The sequence below is a fragment of the Ischnura elegans genome, chromosome 6 (genome assembly GCF_921293095.1).
Source record: "Ischnura elegans chromosome 6, ioIscEleg1.1, whole genome shotgun sequence".
Lineage (NCBI taxonomy): Eukaryota > Metazoa > Arthropoda > Insecta > Odonata > Coenagrionidae > Ischnura > Ischnura elegans.
In genome coordinates, this window is record NC_060251.1 from 87397824 (window position 1) to 87419801 (window position 21978).

Consider the following 21978-nt stretch of genomic DNA (forward strand, 5'->3'; position numbering starts at 1 on the left):
CACGCCATACCAAATTTCCTCTTTCAATTTCCTTGAGATTACCCTTATTTCCAGTCTCAAGTCTTCATAATATACCTGATCACAGAAACGACTGAGCAGTCACATGAAGGAATTAAAAAGTCACTCAGCAGGAATTTTTTCAGAATATTCAGCACTGAGTACTGCAAAAAGAAGTCAAGAGGGGATTACCCTGTGCCACACTGCTGGTACAGCAACACAACACCCACCTCACCGCTTGAATGAACCAATGCTCTGCAGGTTCAACCACTCATCATTTTGCTGCACATATGCAGTTTATCCCTCATCATCAATTAATTTCTCTGACATTTCTAAGACATCCATTCCAGATTTTTACTTCTCTTATCAATATGAACCCTGCCAAGTGGTCATTCTGCCTCCCATTTGCTCACACTTTTTTTCCCAACCCTAGTCATACTTCAGGGTTCCAACTCCAACTAAATTATAAAATTCACGGTCTGTGGATAAGGCATTTTAGACAGAAATATTGATCACATAACAATCATCGGCCGCAAATTAACTACAAATTTAACAAATGCGTCAGAATTTGAATGCAAACGCAGCAATGAAAGTGCTATCTCTAATGACATCACCTATCGTTAGCAAAATGCAGTGCCTGGTTGTGAGTGGGGAAATGGAAGGAGCAGGGTGGCAGAGAATTGAAGAAGTGTCTGATTTATTGCCAGGGTTAATGAACACTTTACCGGTTACCGGTCTTCTAATCACAGGCTTAAGGTCAATGTGTCACCATGGCTCACGGACCAATAACTGCTCTTCAAATACGCATGTGCACGACAGTGTCTGCACGCGACTTGGCCTTGAAACATGATTCACTTATCGATTTTTCTTTTCATCTGTAAATCGTAGTTATACAATCTAGTTTGAGAGATTTTTAAGGCTTTATAACGAAATTCACTGTTATTTCCATGTTTTTTTCATGGTAGACTAAATTCAAGGCTTATTCACGGTTTTAAGGTTTCATGGTTGAGTGGGAGCCCTGTACTTTCAACTACACTTTTCAATGCATCCAAAGTGCCAAGTTTATCCAAGGACTGCACTTTCATAAAGTTGGTGATTTCTGGCGATATTTTGAGGAATTTGCTAAACATTTTGGATAAATAAAATTTAAACTTGTCTTTTTTTCACATAATATTTATTAAAACACTGCCATGGTTTCGAAACCATGGTTGTGTTTTCATAAAAATCATAAAATTTTTCATTTTCGAAAAAATTCATTCAAATGTGAAAAAAAGACAAGTTTAAATCAAAGAGAAAAAATTCGTTAAAAAATACTACTTTCATTAAAAATGGACCCCATTATATGCTAAAACAATTGCAGACGTCATATTTCTAAAGTGAGTTCAAGCACATGCAAGGACATAACTGAATCTATGAAAGAGGGTATTGTACCCCAAGTATATGATCCAAAGAATGCAATGAGAAAAAAATGGACATTTTAAATTTAATGAACCACTCACCAGCCTCTGTAATAAGCTTATCCAACACATTTTCTTTGGTATTTAACTCTCTCAAATATGCTTCCAGGCTCTCCACTGTATGCTGACCACCATCAGCTGAATAGTTACCACCCCTAAAATAAAATGTTTTGAGATGTAACCAATGATGAACTAATAATTCATTAATTATAATTACAGGATCAACAATTTGCTATTGAATACCATATCCACGCATAATATACTGCTGTCAACCATGGACAGAGAAGTAACATAAGATATGCAAAATACTATTGAGGAGTATTGTAGCTTTGATTTATTCATTTCACTTGTAGTTTAAAAAAAGTTGAATACTTGAAACTGTCTATGTTAAAAATTACAATCAGTTTTCAAAGAAATTTAAAAAAATGAAAAGGTACAAAAACTTTTTAAAGTAAACCAGGAAATCTTACATAATGAAGTTCTAGGTCAACTAGATGACGTACCAAGTGCCTACCAATATATATACAATCTAGTGAAAGCAGAAATGATTCTCAGCTTAAAACATTACATCTGCACTTGAATGAATAATAATAGTATTGCACAAAGATGATAGAACCATCTTCAATTCCATGAAATGCACATGTACATAAGTAATCATTTACCAGCACAAAGAAGCATAAGCATCCATTTAACAGTGCAAGGTGGATCTATAACCATTTGCAACACAGTTACAAGCTTGTTTTTAGAATTGGGAATTACAAAGAAGGATTTACACTTCTTACAAACACAAATGTTATCCAATCTGCAGATTAAACCAGTAGGCTTCAACAGCACAGTAGCATTTTTAAGCAGATTATCATTATCACAGGTATTCTATCCGTTAAAGTAAGTTTGAAAGGAGAACTTAAAGAACCACCCCTGCTATCTTTTCTATTAGGCACTAAATCAAAAAAAATGCAATGGTCAAATATTTACGCATTACTGCTACGAAAACAGGCCCAATTAAATCAGAAGCAACTCTCCAATAACACAGATCGTAAATTCCAGTAAGCATTCTGAGCTTACTTTTCCTGATGAACTAAAGAACTGAGGTGTCTTGCACACGGCAAGACAAATTTACACTAAGGTATATCATTCTCTAAGGAAATATGACCAAAATTTACTTTCATTCTAACACAAAATCTTCATAATTATATTATACTGACTATATAACACCTCAGGAAGTAACACCCAACATAGACAAGTATCTACTGTGATATATTTAAATTCCAAGCATCAACAGCAACTAAGTTGAAGCATCTATCCCAATTTATCCCATAAGACAATGATGGGACAAGGACATCACAACTCACCTCCACTGAATGTTGTTTTTTGACTTTTTCTCAAGGATACCAATACCCTCGAGCACATTGGTGATGTCATAGATGCGCCGCTTCTGAACGTGAAGACTTTCGGAAGCCCGATTCAAGTCAACCACACCATTGGGAGATTTTTGTAAAAGGTCAACAAACCTCTTGGTCAAAAGACCTAATGAGGTGTCATAACGTGTTCTCTCCACACCAGATTTAGCTGAGGAGAAAAAAAATTCAACTAACACAAGTTCTAATACAGTCACGCAGGCACTATTGTATCACTACAGTTAAACTGTTTTACTTTAAAAGACAGAATATGCCAACGTATCTTACTTTTTGTACTTGGACTTGGACTGTCATACATAGAGGAAGGTGAAGCTAAGCGAATATGAGGAACTGATGTTGATGGGGATATCCCGCCACCCCTTGGACGCCTTGATCCTCTTGGAGTTTTGAATGTCCTCGTGTCAGCAGAGGTATCCAAATTCAGCCTTCTCTTCACTCCCTAAAAAATATACACATTAAATTTCAGTGAGTAAATCAATGGCACTCCATTAACAGAGCACATCGTACACCTGCAGGTTTTTCACAAAATCATTCAATAATTACTTTTTTCATATTTTTCACCCCAACAACCCTTCAAAATAATAAAAAGATAGACATGAAATTGAATGCCTAGCATTGAAGTTCATACTAATTCTCTTTCTCATGAAAAATCTAGCTACACAAAAGAATGAGGAACTTCCGAATTTAATAAGCACAGATTTATTAACAAGGGGTTTCCTCACAAACTGATCAATACATTTGTAACCTATTCAACTATAGAGACTTTTAGTGAAGGTACAACTATGCTCTAAAATACTACTCCGTCAACAAATTTTTTTATTTCAACAGGCAAGTAACACTGAAAACACACTTCCACCTAAACTTCATTACAACTAATGTCTATAAATTCTTCTTGACTAAGGAAATAAATTCTATGTAGTTCCAAACAGATGAAGTGGAAGAAATAATCTGTGACGATCAACTTCAGCATGGAAGATTGTCAGCCAAATGGAATTGGTAGAGCAAATTTCTGTGCCAGCACAACATAATACGTACAAATCATAATGCAAATCCTTACCTCAGAGCGACTCAGAGCAGCCGCTGGTCGACCCCGTCCCACTGAAGCAGGAGGAGTTTGGCCGTACTCATGGTCTAAAACATACGAAGGGCTTTCATCACCATCAAGAGGCTCCTGCTTTATCGTTGGAGATGGTGTCGTTAAATTGAGCTCAAGAGCATTCTCAGCCTTTGAACTCCCCCTCCCTATCTTCGCTCGACCTCCAGTTGGTGTAGTTTCTAACGATCCTAGATAGCCACCCGGTCTTCTCCCTCGCCGATGACCTACACAAACCCAATGAGAGCATTAGAAAACAAGTTATTCAAGAAATCCACTGATACCTTAGCAATGGTGAAAATTGATGTACAAGATGCTTAACATAAATTAAACTTGAACCCCAGTCACAAAATTTCTGCAATGAGCATGAAAATTCATTTGTACTGTCAATACACACACAATTCATGCACGATCATTTCAACTAAAAATGGTGGGCCATCACAGATAGAAATCTGCCACACATTAAATTCAAGACTATCTCACGATATTAAGCAACCACCAGATATTTTTGTTCCAAATGCTCATTCCAAATTAGCATTACAGAGGACTTACTACTTTCACTGACTACTCAACCTAACAACAGGATTCAAAGTCTTGCGATATTTTCAAAGGAACATTGGATTAAATTAAGCAAGCAAATATCATACATTACAGGATAGGTTTAAAACTAGATACCGTATATGTCTGAATATAGTCCCCCCTTTTTTTTCCAAAAATGCCCATGGTAAAAGTAAAGGGGGGGACTATCTTCAAACGCATATTTTTAACTTTTCCCGAAACTGAAGCTTCAAAATTAGAGGGGAGGACTATATTCAGAGGGATTAAGAGAAATACAGTAAATAGAAAACATCATGAATTGCACCAACTGATATAATGACATATAACACTGGTCTATTGGGCTTTGGCCTGCACTTACCCCTTCCACGTCCCCTTGACCTTCCAGCTGATCTACTCTTGACTGGAAGGGACAGCACTGAACGTGAGCCTGGTGAGCGAAAGGCAGTGAAGGTTGGGTTTGAAGGGGAATACCCGTCTGGTGATGCAAACACCATCGTATGGGGAGAGTGAGCCATGATGGCCGACTGGAAAACTCCAGCCTCCCCCTACTTCTTCCCCCGAGGCCCTCCTGCAGAGGGTCAATGCATGTGGAAAATGGACAATGGTCAGCAAAACCACCTCCCACCACCTGTTCCTGGAATCTCCAGGACACCTAACTGACTGTCAGACAAGTCAGACTGCCTGACAGTCGTCATGCCCGGATGCTTAGCTAGCCTTCAAAGCTGCTACCTAATAGATAATGAAAGAAAGAAGAAAAATGTCACACATTTGTCTGTAAACCAAGAGCAATACTTAGGTATATTGATGTAGCTACCTACGTAATAGACATTTAACAATTAAATGCAGTGCACAGTCCTTTTCAAATCGTCATCATTATATATCACTCATAACAAAAAAAGCAAGAGGAAAATTAATTATCAAAGCGAACCCTGACCAAGGTGCTCACACAAATAAATCCACACACTATGGTATACCTTTTCCACTGTCTTCACTCATACTATTATATTTAGTCAGTAATGAACATTGCAACAAGTATTGGCAATTGAATTTTCAAATAAAACTCACAGCAGTCGTATGCCAGAGCATGAAAAAGTTTGAAATTTGAATGAAACCAAAGAAAAATTTGCATGAAATCATGTTATGGCATTTTTTCCATAGGTTGTAGTTATACTTAGCAGAATTATACTGGTGCCTTGGACTGTTATTTTTCAATAAGATTATTAAAATTATTATAAAATTTGCTGAAGTGAAAATTTATTTAAGGTTAAGTGGAATATTATATAAATGGGTTTTTGAACTAAAATTTATAACGTAAAATAATTGCATTTTTGTGTTAGTTTGTGGTAATAGGAGTATTAAAAACTTAAAAATATAGCATATAAAATTTCATAACAATAACAATGACATGACAATAACATAATGCAATTTAGTCGCTATATTGCATTAAAAATATGAAAATCTGTCGAAAATCTTCAGCGCCACCAAACGACTTTTCATCGGGTAAAGACAAGTCATATATCCGCAGCTTTGCCGCTAGAGCCATTGCAGACAACCCATGTACTGTCAACTACAACTAATGCAGTAACACACTGGATTTATACTGAGTTCACAGGAGTTACTATCACAAAATTTTTTTTTTCACACAGAATCACCTCAAACATAAAGAATTCTAATCAAAAGCAAATTATTTTTTTGAAGAAAACAGTGAAAACTTTAGAATATCAAAATAAATCAGCATGTATTCATAACTATATGTAATTCAATTCCTATACTACTTGCCATCTGCTTTCCCCACAAAAAGAAATTACCAAGGTGAGCAAATGCAGGGATAGCACCACCATAGAATTTGTTGGAACAACAAACATGCTGTTTCATTTTAACACTCCACTATCAACCACATTACATAGAAAATAAGGAAAAATAAAATTGTATGGATCACCCAAAGGATAACTTTAAACTCAAAAGATATCCTCCCCAATGTGAAACAATATTTATCTATGCTCCTGCGCAGACTAAATAGCTATTGATAAACTATCAGTGCAATTGGAGCAACCAAGAATTACATCATAAACAACAAGAAATCACAAGTTAGATAGCAATATTTAGAAATAACACTAAATGAGATACCTTCATTTCTTATCCATTTTTAACATCATCTACATGATGAACTATTGTTCGTCTTGGATAATAAACATGCAGAATCTAAGGATGCACTTCAAACCGATCTAGGTAAGGCAATGCAAGGGTACTCAGTAGGAATGCCAAGGGTATTGTTGTATTCTGGGGCTCATTTTTCACCCACAATATACTTTTCCCTGAACAACACTTCTCTTTATTCTACTCTAAGAAACCCAGCAAACTTTGTACCACCTAATAATCAATGAACGGTTTCGTTACACTATTTATAAATCAAGAGTGGCGGTACTATTTTAATAATTTTTAATCATTATAACAAAGTACGAGAAAATCAATAACACTACAAACACAAGAATTACAGTACCTTGTTAGATAGAAATTTTCTCAATTCAATCAAAATAAGATAAGACTGGGGAAAATATATGGGGATTTTTTCATGAATTTTCTAATATTTATGCATTAACTTAGGAAACTTTAGACATTGTGTTCTTATAAAGCAGTTAATTGAATCAAATTGTTATGCAATCAATCGTTGGCCTATTTGTGCTTTTAACGATAAAATAATGTTTTCAGGCCCAAGTCTGTCGCTTTAACTACTCCCCACTCTTGGGGCGAGCCTACGCAACCAAGCACTGTGTGAACCTGCCCCATTCGTAAATGTGCCTAGCAAACCCAATACTATTAGTTTTTTACTCATGAGTCAACTACAATCTGATATTCAACAGTTTTTGCTTTGTTATCTAGTGCAAGAACAAATAAAGCGAATGGTTTACCAACACATGAACATGCCGCACATATTAGTCCATGAGTAAAACATAGGTTTTCTAGATTCAGACCACAAACACTCACCTTGTGATTGTTTAATCGTCATCGCGAATGAAACCTGAATTGGTTATTGAATTTGTTTAAACTCCAAGGACATATTAGTTAGGATCATGGGAATTCTTGGATTGAGAACTTCCTCATCTTTCAATTTTCCATTGAGTGTAGTCGCACAAATCACATTGATGAATTTTTTAATTCACCAATCATGTTTCATTATATACTTTTGGTTGGTTTAGGTTTCATAGCATCATGACCACCAAGCCAACCTTCAGCTGAAAGGTGGTAAGCCAGCCACATCCAAGAAGTTTTAAATTTCAGATAAATAGTCAGTGATTCATCCTCGTTTGTTACACAGTCAATAGATTTCAGTGAATCCAGAGTACTAACAATTTGATTCTTTTTATTTGATTTTGTTTGATGTAGTATAAGTAATCCACATCTTCATTCTTAGCCACCAAAATTACTTGCTCACCTCACCTTTTGTGATTCTTATGGTTATCAATCATGTTCAGAAACACTTAGTTAATGAGCTCACCATTCGAAAACAAAATTGCAAAAATTCTGAGGAAACTAAACCAACTTGCTCAATTTTTCGACAGGAACATGATCATTACAGATAGAAAACTGCTTGGAGGTTTGTTTAATCACATGGTAGTGACGTGTTTGTTGACAACTTAACTCGAACTGGGCTAAGCTCAAAATAATTATAATATTGCCTTTGTTGATATATTTAAAATTTTTACATAAAAATGTTATTAATTTTGTCATGACAATCAGTCATAAATATAATGATAAAAACAAAACAAATCATCTAGTTTTGACCAACTTAACAGCATTTGCAGTGTTACCAACCCCTAAAAAATACCCCCAAGATCAAGATTATTTTTTGTGAACTTTTCCTATTCAGTTCATCAGAGATGTCCTCATTAGACCATCAAGCCTCAATGCAGCTGACTATGTTGCCCAACCTACTTCCATTAGATTTTAGAATTTACTTCTATTTTCTCCCACTAAGTACTTCCTCAGAACTTACTTAATAGCTTCATTTTATTTTCATCATTCTATGGTAGCACAGCATTTTGAATACAGACTTTTAACTTCTCTGCTGCTGACAATGTCCATGTCTCACATCCATACAGATGCAGGTCCCCTATGTAACATCAGATGAATTGCTCCCTTAATCTATGCTTGTATTCTCATCAGCAAGTAGATTTTTCTTTTTGTGGAATGCCCTTTTCACCTGAGCAATTCTATAGACTCCCCACCTTGCCTGGTCCATCCCTAGTGAAATAGCTTCCTAGGTAGCAGAACTCTTTCACCTCTTCATACTATTGCTTTCCTAGTTTAATGTTCATCCTAAACCCCCCTTTTTCACAGATATCTAGCCATTGTCCATTACATATGTATCAGTCTTCCTCAATACATTGTCTTTGGTATGACTGCTAAGGCATTAGAAAATCACAACATAATCACTCTTTCATCGTTCAGAACCTACACACCTGCATCTAACTCATTTATCTGCTCTTGCATCATTACATTTAGGTCCAGATTTCATCACAGCTACTTGATTTTTAATTAAACTGCACACAATCCTAGCAGAGCACGTCCATTTCTTTCAGAATTCATTGTATTGAATGCTACTCCACATTGCCCAAGGCCTTCTCCATCTCGAGATCCATGAATGTCCATTCGTTGTTCTCCATTATCTACTACATAAACAGCATCTGGGCCAAAATTGCCTCTCTCATGCTCTTGCTCATCTGGAATCAAAATAGGTCCCAATCCAACAATTCTCTTTCCCTATATTTTCCTGTAGATATACCATTGTCATTACATTCGACACGTGTCATCTGGCTTCTTGTACTAAAACTTTTACACTACTCCGCTCTCTTCTTTTCGAGAATATGAATTATGTTCCTCTTGTTATTCTTCTTAAAGTGAATAGGCATATATTAGTGGAGTATATTTCCCTGATGGTTTGGAAGTGCTGAGTATAGTTTTCTCTCAAGCATTTTTTATTATCTGAGCAGGTATATCATCCATTTGCAGTGCCTTCTTCTGTAGCAAATCTGTAATTACTGCCTCAAATTCCAATGTTTAAATGTTGGCTCCAATATCATTCTTTCCTCTAACACTTATCAAAACTTGTTCAACTTGGGGCCAATTAAATGATATCTGGTTCCATAATGTTGCCAACTACATATTTTAGCCTGGAAGACCTAATGGTAATACAGATACAAAATCTTAACAGATGGCCATTCAAACTGTTCTTAGAAAAGAAACTGCCAGCTTACTTACAGATCCCTTATCTGGTGGAGGATTACAACATGTTTCTCTGAAATGCCTACGGTATCATTATTCTGCACCATGACAGTGAGTTGTGATCTTCCATTTACTAGTCAGGTGAGCTATCTAATTTTATGTTTATTTTCAGTCTAACATAAAACAGGAATATAAACAGAATGAAAATTCTGACAAGCACATTGGAAGAAGAGGCAAAACTGGTAGCATAATTAATCATCAAGCAGGGGATCTACATTACAATACCAGCTTAGGAAATACTTTTTCATGGAAAATTGCCAACTTGAGAGAAGGTTCATGCTACAATTGATGCATTCGGTTGCACTTCACTCAGTGATCATCACATAATGGTCACTCATTGCAAGTGTGCCAAATTCAATGATGTAGAGCTTGACTGTCACTTGTTTTCCTCCTTTCTACTCCACAGTCTTAAGTACTGATTATTTGTCTTCCTTGCTCATTTCCATAGCATCACAAAACTCCCTAGCTCGCTGAATGGAGAAAAATGCTCAGATCAGCCGATCAGCCTCAAAAAGATGAGTTCTATAGATCTCACCCAAGGTGCTTATATATATCTACTAAACATATTTCCAGGGTGCTTACATATCCAGATGCTAACAACCATTCCCAGGATTTACAAACTACATAACAAAGGCTAAACGAGTCAATACTGCAGTATACAAAGTTAAGAAATCAGGAGTGTGTGCTCAAAAAAATTTGTCCAACTTGTCTAATTCTTCATCATGAGCCATCTTCACCTTGAAAGTATCCAAATAGTTTTGGATTGTTGCCAACATGAATTCAGAAAAAGGCCAAACCTATAAGTCTTTACCCTTACCCACATTCTTGTATCAGTAAGATAACTCATGAGGACGGAAAAGCTTAAGCATAGAAACACAAAGCATTTCACATTTCCAAATTAATACTTTTACAGTCTTATTATTTAAGGTCGCTACACATTGTGAATGATCATGCGAATGAAATTATTTGCCCTGTACAATGGAAAAATTCATGAATGAACCATCATGCGCATGATCATTCAGTGAAACTAGAACATGTTGTACTTTGCTTGCTTGAACCTGAGAATGACGGCAGGGTGAAATATAATATACGCGTGATCATTCACCATGTATAGCGGCCTTTACATAACATTAAACAAGGTTCAAGAACCCCACACAGACAATCTGAGGCAAGGACTACAATCCTTTGCACATAGTTGCCAAATGTTGTCCATGCTGCATCAAATACAACAAAAAATTCACGAGCATGACCTTATAACAACAGCTCGGAGGATTTATTCACCTCACCAAGTACCCATACCATCATAGCCTAAGAAAAAGTTAAGGTGATATTCCCCTAAAGCAGGGGTCTCCAATTTACTGGGCCACATTCCAAGTTCCGAATCACCCCGCGGGCCAGATAGCAATTTGCCGATGACTGAAGTATTCGATACCAACGTCTGCTGAAGTATCCGGTGGCATATTTCTTATTTAAAAAAGGTGACTTTGACGTGTAGTACAGCGCTGCAATGCTCCTAGTGGCGTCTCACAGAGTTAAATGAGCGAGAATCGTGCACTAATTGAAACGATTGTGCGGGCCGGATGAATGCCCTTTGCGGGCGGTATTTTGGAGACCCCTGCCCTAAAGGAATGCAAGGGAAGCCTAAAGGAAAACAGCAGAAGACAACATTGAACTAAAATAAGAAGCAAAATGCCATCAAATGAAAAAATATTATTCATTATGTCCATATCATATCTGACTAAGCAAATAAATACCCTTTCTTTATGAATGAATATAAAATAAGGTGGAAGTTAGGCCTGGTAGAATGAGGCATTAACGCATTCAAGTTTCAGTGTGAATGCGTGGGCACAAAACCTTACAATGAACTCGAATTAACCTATACCATTGCATTTATACGGGAATAGACCCTGTTTAAATTAAGCAAACTTGTACAAATTCTGGACGGTTGAAACTATTGACACAAATGCAAGTCGTACAAGTTAATGCATCAATGCCATCAGGACAAATAAGGAAGGCAATCAAGAGATTTAATCCTAGCAAAGGCCAAATTTGAATTTAAGTTTTCACTCATCCAAATCGACAAAAACAGTTTTCTAAAGGTCCAACCTAAGTTTCAAAGCCAGCAGTTGTGCTAATGTCACACTTATTCGTTAGTAATGCAATATGACAATATTACTTTAAAATGTATAACTCTCCAAGACCACGTATGCGGTCAGCAAGACAAATGAATACACAGACAAAACTAAACAAGTGTAATGAACATCAAGGAGGCACAAATATAATCTAGGGAGAAAATACAGTTGCCATTTCTTGCATCAGCTAAATTCAGTGGTTTAGCCTTGTATCAAAGTTCACCCACCAATTTTGTTCAGCATGAAATATTAAATCAGTTCACCGAATAAGGAAGGTTAGCATGTTGGCTAAAACTAATACCATACATTGCATTCAAATAACCACATGAGAATTTCACATATGATAATCAAACAGCCTTAAGAATTGATCGGTGACGTAACTCCACCATCCCTTGACATATCATCCCCAGATGTATTGATTTCACACAAGCAGTTGCACACTGATGCCATTCAAGACCTTTAGTAACTCTAGGATGCTTGGCAATGAAGAAGCAAGAATAATTCCAACATCTCACTACTTCTTTCATTGTTGAAAATTTTATTAAGGATTATGTTAACTAGCTTGAACTAAAATAAGACAATACTCCTTTTAAAAATGGAATTCAATTAAAGCAGCATACAACATACAACCCTAGGACTCAAATTTGATAAGTTTCAATTCAAGCACAATGTAAATCCTAAGTAGTGTCCACTAAACTAGCTTTGGGTGATGAATGCTTTAAACTAGCTTTGGATGTACATTTGATATAATTAAAAAAATTAAAATTTCCACAGCCAACGGTATTTATCACACAATTTGAATCTAAAAGAAGAGAACAAGAATATAGCTTCACGAAACTGGAGCACTCAAGTGGGGGGCATAAAAGCTATTTCATAAGTGAAGGATATTAAACAAAACGTCACAAACAGTTAGGATTGATTTTTAATACCTCCACTTCTCTTTTATACTCTTCTTTTAATTGGAAGAATTCGAAGTCACCATGACTGATGATCAACCACACATTACCATGCTCCTTTCGTAAATAAATCCAAGCATTCAATAAGTTAACGAAGGCACGAAAAAATGAGAATTCTCAAGTTTATCTTGCACACATATTTAGATATTAAGAATGTTTTCATCAGTTTAAGACTCACGTCGAGAATAAAAACTATAATGGAGGTTGAAATAAGTAAAACAAATTCAACGAGGTACAAATCAAAGCCGTATTCACGCTGCCTCATACTGATAACACATAGACGTAAACTTAGGATTTTAAGCATACCATCAACACGCACATGCTTGATACAGCGGGGGGCTCCGCAAACTTCAATCGGTAGGGCTTAGCCTTACAAAAAACCAACGACAACGCTTGTCGCCAATTCAGGAATTCCAAGACCAACGTAAAAATGTAACAACTAGATTATTATTTCTAACACAGAGAAACAGTGAAACTCGTTTACGCAGAAATTTTCAGAAATTACTCTTTAAGCAGTCTGCCATTACTAGCATAATGAAAACACGACACCGGCTACAAAAGACACGGAAGAATACAGCAGATTAATATCTTCTTGTTTACAATTCAGACCGAGTAATAGGCTATATTTTATAAAATACGAACCGACGAAGATTTCAAAGTCAAGACTGAAGAAAACCAGCATGCGCTGATAAGTACCTGTGGTTAACACTATGTGAACCACGAGAGCATAAGACGACGCCAACTAAAAACAAGACCGAAACCCCTTCAAATACAAAAAATATCGGCGAATATTCAATTCAACGGAGCACAAAAGACTTAGGCAAAAGAATTACAGACACCTAAAGTGAAGTCACGTCATTATACTTTTTGGAGTCGTCTTCGAATCGTATAAACCCAGGTAATTAATCACTCCCCGCCTAATATCTGCTGTAATCCAAAGAAGAGCAAACGACGGGGATAGAGAAGGAAATAAACGAAACGAATAACCACAATGAAGAATTCCAGCCAAGGTACAACTTATAATAGCTCATGGAATATGTAGAACTCCCGGGTTTCAATGAGAATCTGAAACTCTTGGAAATAATTACCCGCGACTCAATTATTTGTGCTCTGGATTCCTTCGATGAGAATTAATCAGTCAGGGTACGCAATCGGCTACGACTAGCACACCGTAAATCACGACCATTGAAAACAGGAGTGCGATCCAATACGTTGTCCGTTAGGTAAGGTGCAGTTGACAAAAGACGCCGATTAGCTGCGAGTACAGGCTAGCTCAAATATTCGAGTAACAGATACCTACGAACCCCTAAATTTTATATCACCTACCTTTAATCACGATCCCTTGGGGCCAAGAAGTCGCCAAACCTGAAAAACATAAAATAGTAACTATGGATGCAACCGACATTTCCGATCACACTACTAATAGCATTATAATATGCCCTACGGTGAACACGACCAGAGTATAGATTTACGGAATTTTTAATCATTACGAAGGAATTCTATAATACTATTTATGATCTTCAATAGCAAGGACATGTGCTCACAAACAAGCATTTCACTTAACGCTCAACGGGCATTCTCACCAACAGCCGTTACAACGCGATTCACTCCTTACTGCACTTCTTCAGTATCACTCAACATTCAACACGCATAAATAATAAAACAATTTAATGTGAAAGATTATCCAGGTCTTCTCCATCTACGCAAGTGAACGTATTTTATGCTTACATTCATTGGCTATGTTGCTATCTGGCGTCCTCAACTCGGACATCAGCGCTGCATACACCCCCAGATTTCATTACTAACTAACGTCAACCCAAATTGTTCTACTACTTTAATGGTTCTTCGCACGTTAAAACCATATGAGATAACTATCTCAAAAGCTAAAATTAATAATTTTATAAGAAATCTTGGTAGTCTTTTGTTTCACGATTTCTCACCAAGCCGCGGGTAAATGCTACCACTTGATACACATTTCATTACAAAATAAACCCTCGATTAAAGTCCATAACCAACAGCAGGGTGAACTTAAACAAATATGGACAAATATTTTATCAGGAATAGACAACATAGCTACTAAGATGAAGGTGACTACAGCACGAAATGCCACAAGACGGCTAACACTCACCTATGCGTGGTCCCGGCCATCTGCTCAAGCAGCCAGTAGCAACAATGAGTGGCGCGAACTTGTATTTCCCGCAAATTACGTATATCCGGTGAGGGCCCCTCAACGAGAATATACGTATATAAACTCAAACTATGGCCAACCTAATCATCTAAATACCAGTAAAATTGAAAAAGATGATTAAAAACAATGCCTAATATATATGAAATCCATAAAGTTTATCCTAAGTAACAGACAAAACGGTGAACTTATGTAAAATTATTTCAAGCTTACTGCCGGTGTACAACTTCTGTCCACTAGATGTCAGTGAAGTGGCTACGAACGCCAATGTTTACGTTCGGTTTTCAAAAGTCAATCACTACGGTATTTGGAGAATTGTTAAGATTTCTCGAGGTTCCAAGGTAATCTCCTTTTCCATTAAGATACAAATGTCATTTTTCCTTACCAATTTCAAAGAAAATCATTTTCGGAGAGATAATTATAATTTCCCAACTGTTAGCTATTGACATGCCTGAATTGACGTTAATTTTAACCGTTCTACTTCTGATAAAAATTACTGTCATATCTAAAGAAAACGAGATAATGGAATCAGCATCAAAGGTAATAATATTGAGTTACGGTTTACAAACATCAACTCGATGTCACAGTCACTCGCGCTAACATCGAGTTTTTCGGCCAATCTTATCAAACTTATTCTGAGCAGCATACGACCTCGATAGATGAACTTGTCTCTCTGGGACGATTTGAACAATATTTTTTTTGGGAGCCAAGTTTACTTAAGCCCAAGATTTATCTAAAACAGGCTCTAATACCTGCGATCTACCACTACCCAGGAAGATTATTGAAATAAAATTACCTCAAACGGTGGAATTTACTTGCAGATTCACTCGTCCTTAAACCAAGAGGTAACTTAACTCTAATACCAGGTAAATTCATAAAAAAACTCACTCATTTTATTTCGGTAATTTTATTATCATAAAAACATACAGATTCCTTTAAAAATGTTCCTTGCCTTCAAATTTAAGCAATGCAAGTAGGCAACACATTCCTTTCTAGAAGCTATAGGTAGCAGTTTCCATATGAACTTTTGGAAAACTTCAACAGAAATTCAGTAAATCATGTTTTCCACTGCAGTGGGCACAGTAACCGATGAAAAGAGTTGAATGTCAGTTAAGAGGAGACTGTGGATTAAGAGGGTAAAGCAGACGTTATCTAAATATAACTAAGCTCTCTTGAATCTTACTCACACACCAAATTCAGGGCAGGGTGTTTTGAATATGAACTTCAAGATATCAAAAGCCAAATGGCCACTATACTTACTGTGCCTCATTAAAAATAAGGAAATGTAAGATCAACTTTAGGGCATTATCATGAAAACATCCCGGGGAAGTGCCTGGCCCTGCAGGTTCAGCATTATATGTATCAATCACATCAGTCTCGGGGGCTAAGCTGAAAGACAAAGCCTATGGGATGTATTTCTCCAAATGAAAGCGATTAATACATCTTGTAGGTAAACTCTTCTCGGGATACCCACAGGGTCAAATTATCCATATATTAGCAAACATTTCGAGCTCAGACTTGGGGCTCACCCTTGGGGTTATAATACATTAATCTAAGTAATTGTAAAGGAGGGAGGTGGGAATCACTCTATTCAATTTGCATTATAAATCACCAATTTGCCATCCTTTTGGCATTGCCAGCCATTAAACGACAATGTGTTACATTTGGAGTTATAGATAAGTTGAGAATTAAGCAAATACAAGTGCACCATTAAGGGTACACTTTTCAGGTTGAACACTTCCTTTTAACAAACAAATGCTGCCAATCAACAACTCCTATTATGCTTGTCCTTATTCCTATCTCCAGCATCCTTATATTACTGATTTAAGCATCTGCTCAACCCTCAAGCTACCTAAAGTCTGTTCCAATTTTTTTCTCCTCCCCATCTATGGTGACAACCTACTTGAACACCTTCTGTGTCCACCAACCATCTCCATTCTCCTACATACCTAAATCTCAGGTGTGCATGGTGTCTGGATGTATTCATACAGCCAATGCCAATACAAAAAAATGAGTATCTCTTTTGACCAATTGAAAAGTTTACAAAGGAAATGCATGATCCATTGGTTTTGGCGATTACGTTAGATAGAAAATCCAAGATGAGAAATAACTGTAATGAACAACATTTAGTAGCAAAAAGGCTATATGGAAAGAGAATTACTCTATATACACCCCTCCAGAAAGAATACCTAGTTAATTATCAATAAAAGAAAACACTTGGCCACTTCAACTAAATTTATTTTAAAAATAACCAGCTTCAGCAGTTATCCCATCCTCAGGTGACAATAGCAGGAGTATGCATATTCATTGTGGAAGGAGGATAGAGGAGATCGGACAGCAACAAAGGAGAAGAGCTACAGAAGGTGACTTCATTGAAGAGAGTTGGGATTCCTAACAAGGCCAATTACTCCTGCTACAACAAATTTTGGCCACACGTAAGCTTTGAAGTCTAGCACCAATTTCTTTTTCCCGGAAGCTCTGACAAAATTTGGAAGATCCAAATTAATTAGGATTGAAATCTCAATTGATAGAAGTGTCATTAGAAGATCTGTTACATTAATTTATGTTACTGGACTGAAGTTATAATGAATGCCTTGAGCTCCACGATTTTTTAGAAAGCTGGGGGGAGGAAATATACTTTCATTAGAACAATGAAATAAAGCAATGAACAATGAAAATTAAGCTCTGGTTTAAAGAGAAAATTTGGTTCCAAATAATTATTTTTAAGAAACTTAGGTTCACAAGCTCAGAAGCACATGATAATGAATAAATGATCTCAAAAGAAATGGCTGGCAATTATTCTCAAAAACTTTACTTACACATCCAGTTACAATACATCTCCCATGATAATCAGAAATGTGCACAGGTTGTGTGAGTAAACTAATGTTGTGGAAAATTAACAGTTACTTATATATAAATATACATGAGACTTACACCATATCAAGCCTGAAAACACGCCAAGAAGCAGGTGGCTGAATTAAGACAAGAATGGGCCTCATTACCATTTGCGATAAGTTGTTCATTCATTCATTAGCACAACATTAAAATTAAATGGGCTGCATAAATGCAAGGATTCAAGTACAACAACATGTAACCTGACCTAGATTTTTCAAAGCAATACCTCAGTTACACGTTGAAGTGCATAAGGACAATATAGAGGATATTAAGGCAGAGTCAATTTTATGGGAAGCCCCAGCCCCTGAATAAAACATGAAGTTGATATATTTTCAAGTGCCAATTTTTGATTGACTAGCAGCAGCACCTAGGAATGATGAAGGCAGCGATAAATCTAGGGACATGGAATTTGAGGACAATGATGAAGATGGGGAAGGTAGAAAATATCAAAGGAGGAATGATATCTTAGGATTATGCAAAGTGAAGTAGGAGGATGGTAAGGACTACCCAAGAGATGGGTAGAGGACTATTTAGAGTGGTGGGGAGGAAAGTCAACAAGGGGTATCTTTAGTATTAAATGGCAAGATGGGTAAGCATGTGGTAGGCATAGACCAGGTAAGCGATAGGATTCTGTTGGTAGAAATTGAGGCAACCTTGTGGTGGTTCAAGTTTACATGCCCACTAGTAATTATAGGGAAGAAGTAGATGAGGTGTATGAACAGCTTAAGGAAATAATTAGGGAAACTCCAGGTAAGAAAAATCTAGCAGTGATGGGGGGACTGGAATGCCACTATCAGGGAGGGGAGGGATGGAAACGAAAGGGAAGAACTTGGATTAGGAACACAGAACAACAGGGGAGAGAAAGCAGCAGAATTTTGGAGGAGAAAAAAGTATTCATCACAAACACACTATTAAATCATCATAAAGGGAAAAGGTACAAATGGAAAAGTGCAGGTAATATGGGGAGATATCACAGACTATATCATGGTAAGACTAAAGTTAATAATAGTGAGAAAAACTCGCACAGCTTCCCAGTAGCGGATACTGTTTCATCTCACAACCTAGTATGTACTCATGAAATGCAATGTAAGATTTAAAAGACTAATGAAAATTAGAAAGGCACAGAAATAGAATGTAGAAGTGTAGAAGGGGATTATGAGAAGATAATATCAGGAATTAAAGGAAGGGAGGAATAATATAAAAACTGAAAGTAAAGCAGTGGAATAAAATAAAATGGTAAACTTCCACACAATTTTATTTACGAAGTACCGACCTGGTTTCGACACGTAATGTCATTATCAAGGTAATTATCCTCGTGGAATAAAATTGTGTGGAAGTTTACCATTTTATTTTATTCTCATGGATATAAAACATTTCCACCAGATATCGCTGGACGCTGTGAATTATAAAGCAGTGGAGAAATAAATTGGCAATAATGACAGTAAATGGATACAGTAGCAGTGGTTAACAGAGGAAATGTTATAAGAAATGGAAGAGAGAAAGATGTGAAAGAACGTGGACACTGAGACCGACTTTGGAGGAGGAAAGTGCTGAGGAGGATAATCTTGAGCGGGGAATCTTAGACATGGAAATCGAGAGAGCCTATTGGGATATGAAGGCTATGGAAGTATTGGGTGTGGGCAATATCTTGTGTGAGCTTCTGAAGAATCTAGGCAGGGATGGTGAGAGAAAGATTTTCATAACATCTTTGAGGAAGGATGTTGGCCTGAGGATCCCATGAAAAAGGTTCTAATTTTACTACCAAAAATATGAAGCTGCAGAATGCGAAGATTGTAAGACTTTAACTTGATATCACATGAGGCGAAAGTGGTATTAAGGCATTAAAAAGATGGAGGCGAAGGCAAAAAAGTATTTGGAAGAAGATCAGTTAGGTTTTGATAAGGAAAGTCAACTCGTGATTTAATAGAGATAATGAGGTCCCTGATGGATAGGAACCTAGAATATGACCAGGACCTTTACACATGCTTAGTAAATTTTGAAAAAGCATTTGACAGAGTGGACTGGGTAAAATTGATTGATTAAAAAATAGGCTTAATTTGGAGGGATAGGAGCCTTATTAATAATCTGTACATGGCCCAGACTGCACAAATGACAGAGAACGTGGGTGGGCAAGCATTGGTCGAGGAGTGAGGCAAGGCTGTCGACTACATTTTGCCATTGCATTTTAACGTGTATACTGAGGAGATGATAAGAGAAGTGAGGGATGAGTTGGAAGCTGGAGTGAAAGGGAGAGGAATGATATTTAAATCAGTGAAGTTCACAGATGATCAGGCATTGATTAGTCAGTCGGCAAGGGGGCTGCAGGATTTCGTGCATACATTAAACAAGGGTTGTGAGGAATGTGGCATGAGGATTAATCACAAGAAGACCAAGGTTTTGTGGTTTTTGTAATGCATCACGAGTGAGGAATGTGAGAGACTAGGTAAAAGTAGGTGGGGAAAAACTTGAGCAGATTGACCAATTTAACTATTTGGGCACCACATGAAAAGAAAATGCATACAGCAGCAAGGGCGTACCCAGGATCAAAACAAGGGGTGCAAGCCATGGTTGTTCAAGTTGTAGGTAAGATTTAAGAAGAGAAAAGGTGAATGAAATAAACTCTTAAAGGAAACTGCAACAACTCTTTATTAGTTTTAAAAATTATTTGCTTGAAAAAATATTATTTTCCTTACACACATTAAGACTTTTGCGATTTTTGCTTCTGGGGGGTGGGGGCAGCTGCCCCCTCCTGCCCCTCGCTGGGTACGCCCATGTACAGCAGTGAGTATATTAGGCAGAGAATCGCATTAGCAAAGGAGGTGTTCATGAGCAGGAAGGAGCTTATGAGAGGATAGTTATGTAAGAGTTCAAATAAAAAATAAGTGAAATGTCTGGTCTGGAGAGAGGCGTTTTCCAGTGTGGAAATGTGGACACTTGTGACATGTGGACAGTGTGAAGGAGGATGAGAGAAGAAAGGAGGCATTCGAGATGTGGGTGTGGAGAAGAATAAAGAAAGAGAAGTTAATGGAGAGGAGGACATAGTTGGTAAGGAGAAGCTTCTAGATGAGATACAGAGGAGACAGAAGATATGGATGGCGTGAGTGCTTAGCAGCCAGGGGATGTTGAAAATTGTTAGAGAGTAAAATTTTAAGTAAACGAGGTAGAGAAATAAAAGAATAGGATTTTTGGATGAAATGAAAGGAATTAGACCTTATTGAATTGAAAAGGCATTATTGCTAATTAAAGAGGTGAGTACATGAAGAAAGGGGAGGTTTTCAGAATGATTCTTAAGTACCCCATGAAAACCTATCTTTATCAATAGAATACTTAATAAATTGAATATATCATTGTATAATGCTGTATCAATTTACACTTAATGTCTAGAGACCTTTATACTTTCGATGCCTAGGTGTTACTTACATATTATTATTCTGAAAAAAAGAAGGTAATACTTCTACACATTTTGCAGTTGGGTTGGACAGGCATTACTTAAGTAGATATAAAAGATTAACAGGGAAAAAATCGTGGGACTCCATGGACTGTGACCAGGAAGACCATGAAAATAATGAAGGCATCATGACTCACACAAGATACAATCTAAAGGCTACAAGCACAGGATGTTCAGCCTGCTAAAATTCCACAAAGACCATTCATCAGTGCCATCAATTCTCTCACAAACCAGCTACTTAAAAACTACATAGCATCCTAGTGCATTACGTTGAAATAATCGTGAATCATGTGAAGATCCCACTGAACTGTGGAAACCATCAATCCAGTCAACTGGATGCCAGACATACTTGTCAGTATATTCACCTGTATGCCCCTGACTGACACATTTAACTCCTGGAAAGATCTGACAGTGATGCAGTCAAGCTCATGTTCTGACTATGACCAAGTTCTCAAAGTTCCATGCTTTTTTGCCAAGTTTGTGATGAATATGGTGCTGCCATGGGATCGCCAACATCTCCTACCATAGCACACTTCTACATAATTGGAGGAATTTG

The 21978-nt window shown here is 37.0% G+C and overlaps 1 protein-coding gene and 1 long non-coding RNA gene across 7 annotated transcripts in view; one reads left to right on the plus strand and one right to left on the minus strand.

The window, feature by feature from the left end:
- The window catches only part of LOC124161105 (transcription factor E2F3-like), a 29775-nt gene extending 14697 nt beyond the window's left edge, over window positions 1–15078 (minus strand). The window contains exons 1-7 of one of the 5 annotated variants that reach the window (XM_046537308.1): window positions 15023–15078; window positions 14221–14259; window positions 4882–5252; window positions 3930–4192; window positions 3140–3311; window positions 2807–3023; window positions 1497–1609 (exon numbers count right to left, since the gene is read on the minus strand). In XM_046537308.1, the coding sequence (XP_046393264.1) occupies window positions 1497–1609; window positions 2807–3023; window positions 3140–3311; window positions 3930–4192; window positions 4882–5038 (922 nt within the window). In that variant the 5' untranslated portion in view covers window positions 5039–5252; window positions 14221–14259; window positions 15023–15078. The other 4 variants (XM_046537310.1, XM_046537309.1, XM_046537311.1 and 1 more) reach the window with 4 other exon arrangements.
- A 352-nt stretch (window positions 15079–15430) lies between these two features.
- LOC124161106 lies at window positions 15431–18252 on the plus strand. Of its 2 annotated transcripts, none has more exons than XR_006865318.1 (3): window positions 15431–15619; window positions 15723–15945; window positions 17359–18252. It is a non-coding gene; the product is annotated as an uncharacterized LOC124161106 (long non-coding RNA). The 2 variants fall into 2 exon arrangements; XR_006865319.1 differs by having other exon boundaries at window positions 15723–15924.
- Window positions 18253–21978: the final 3726 nt, after the last annotated feature.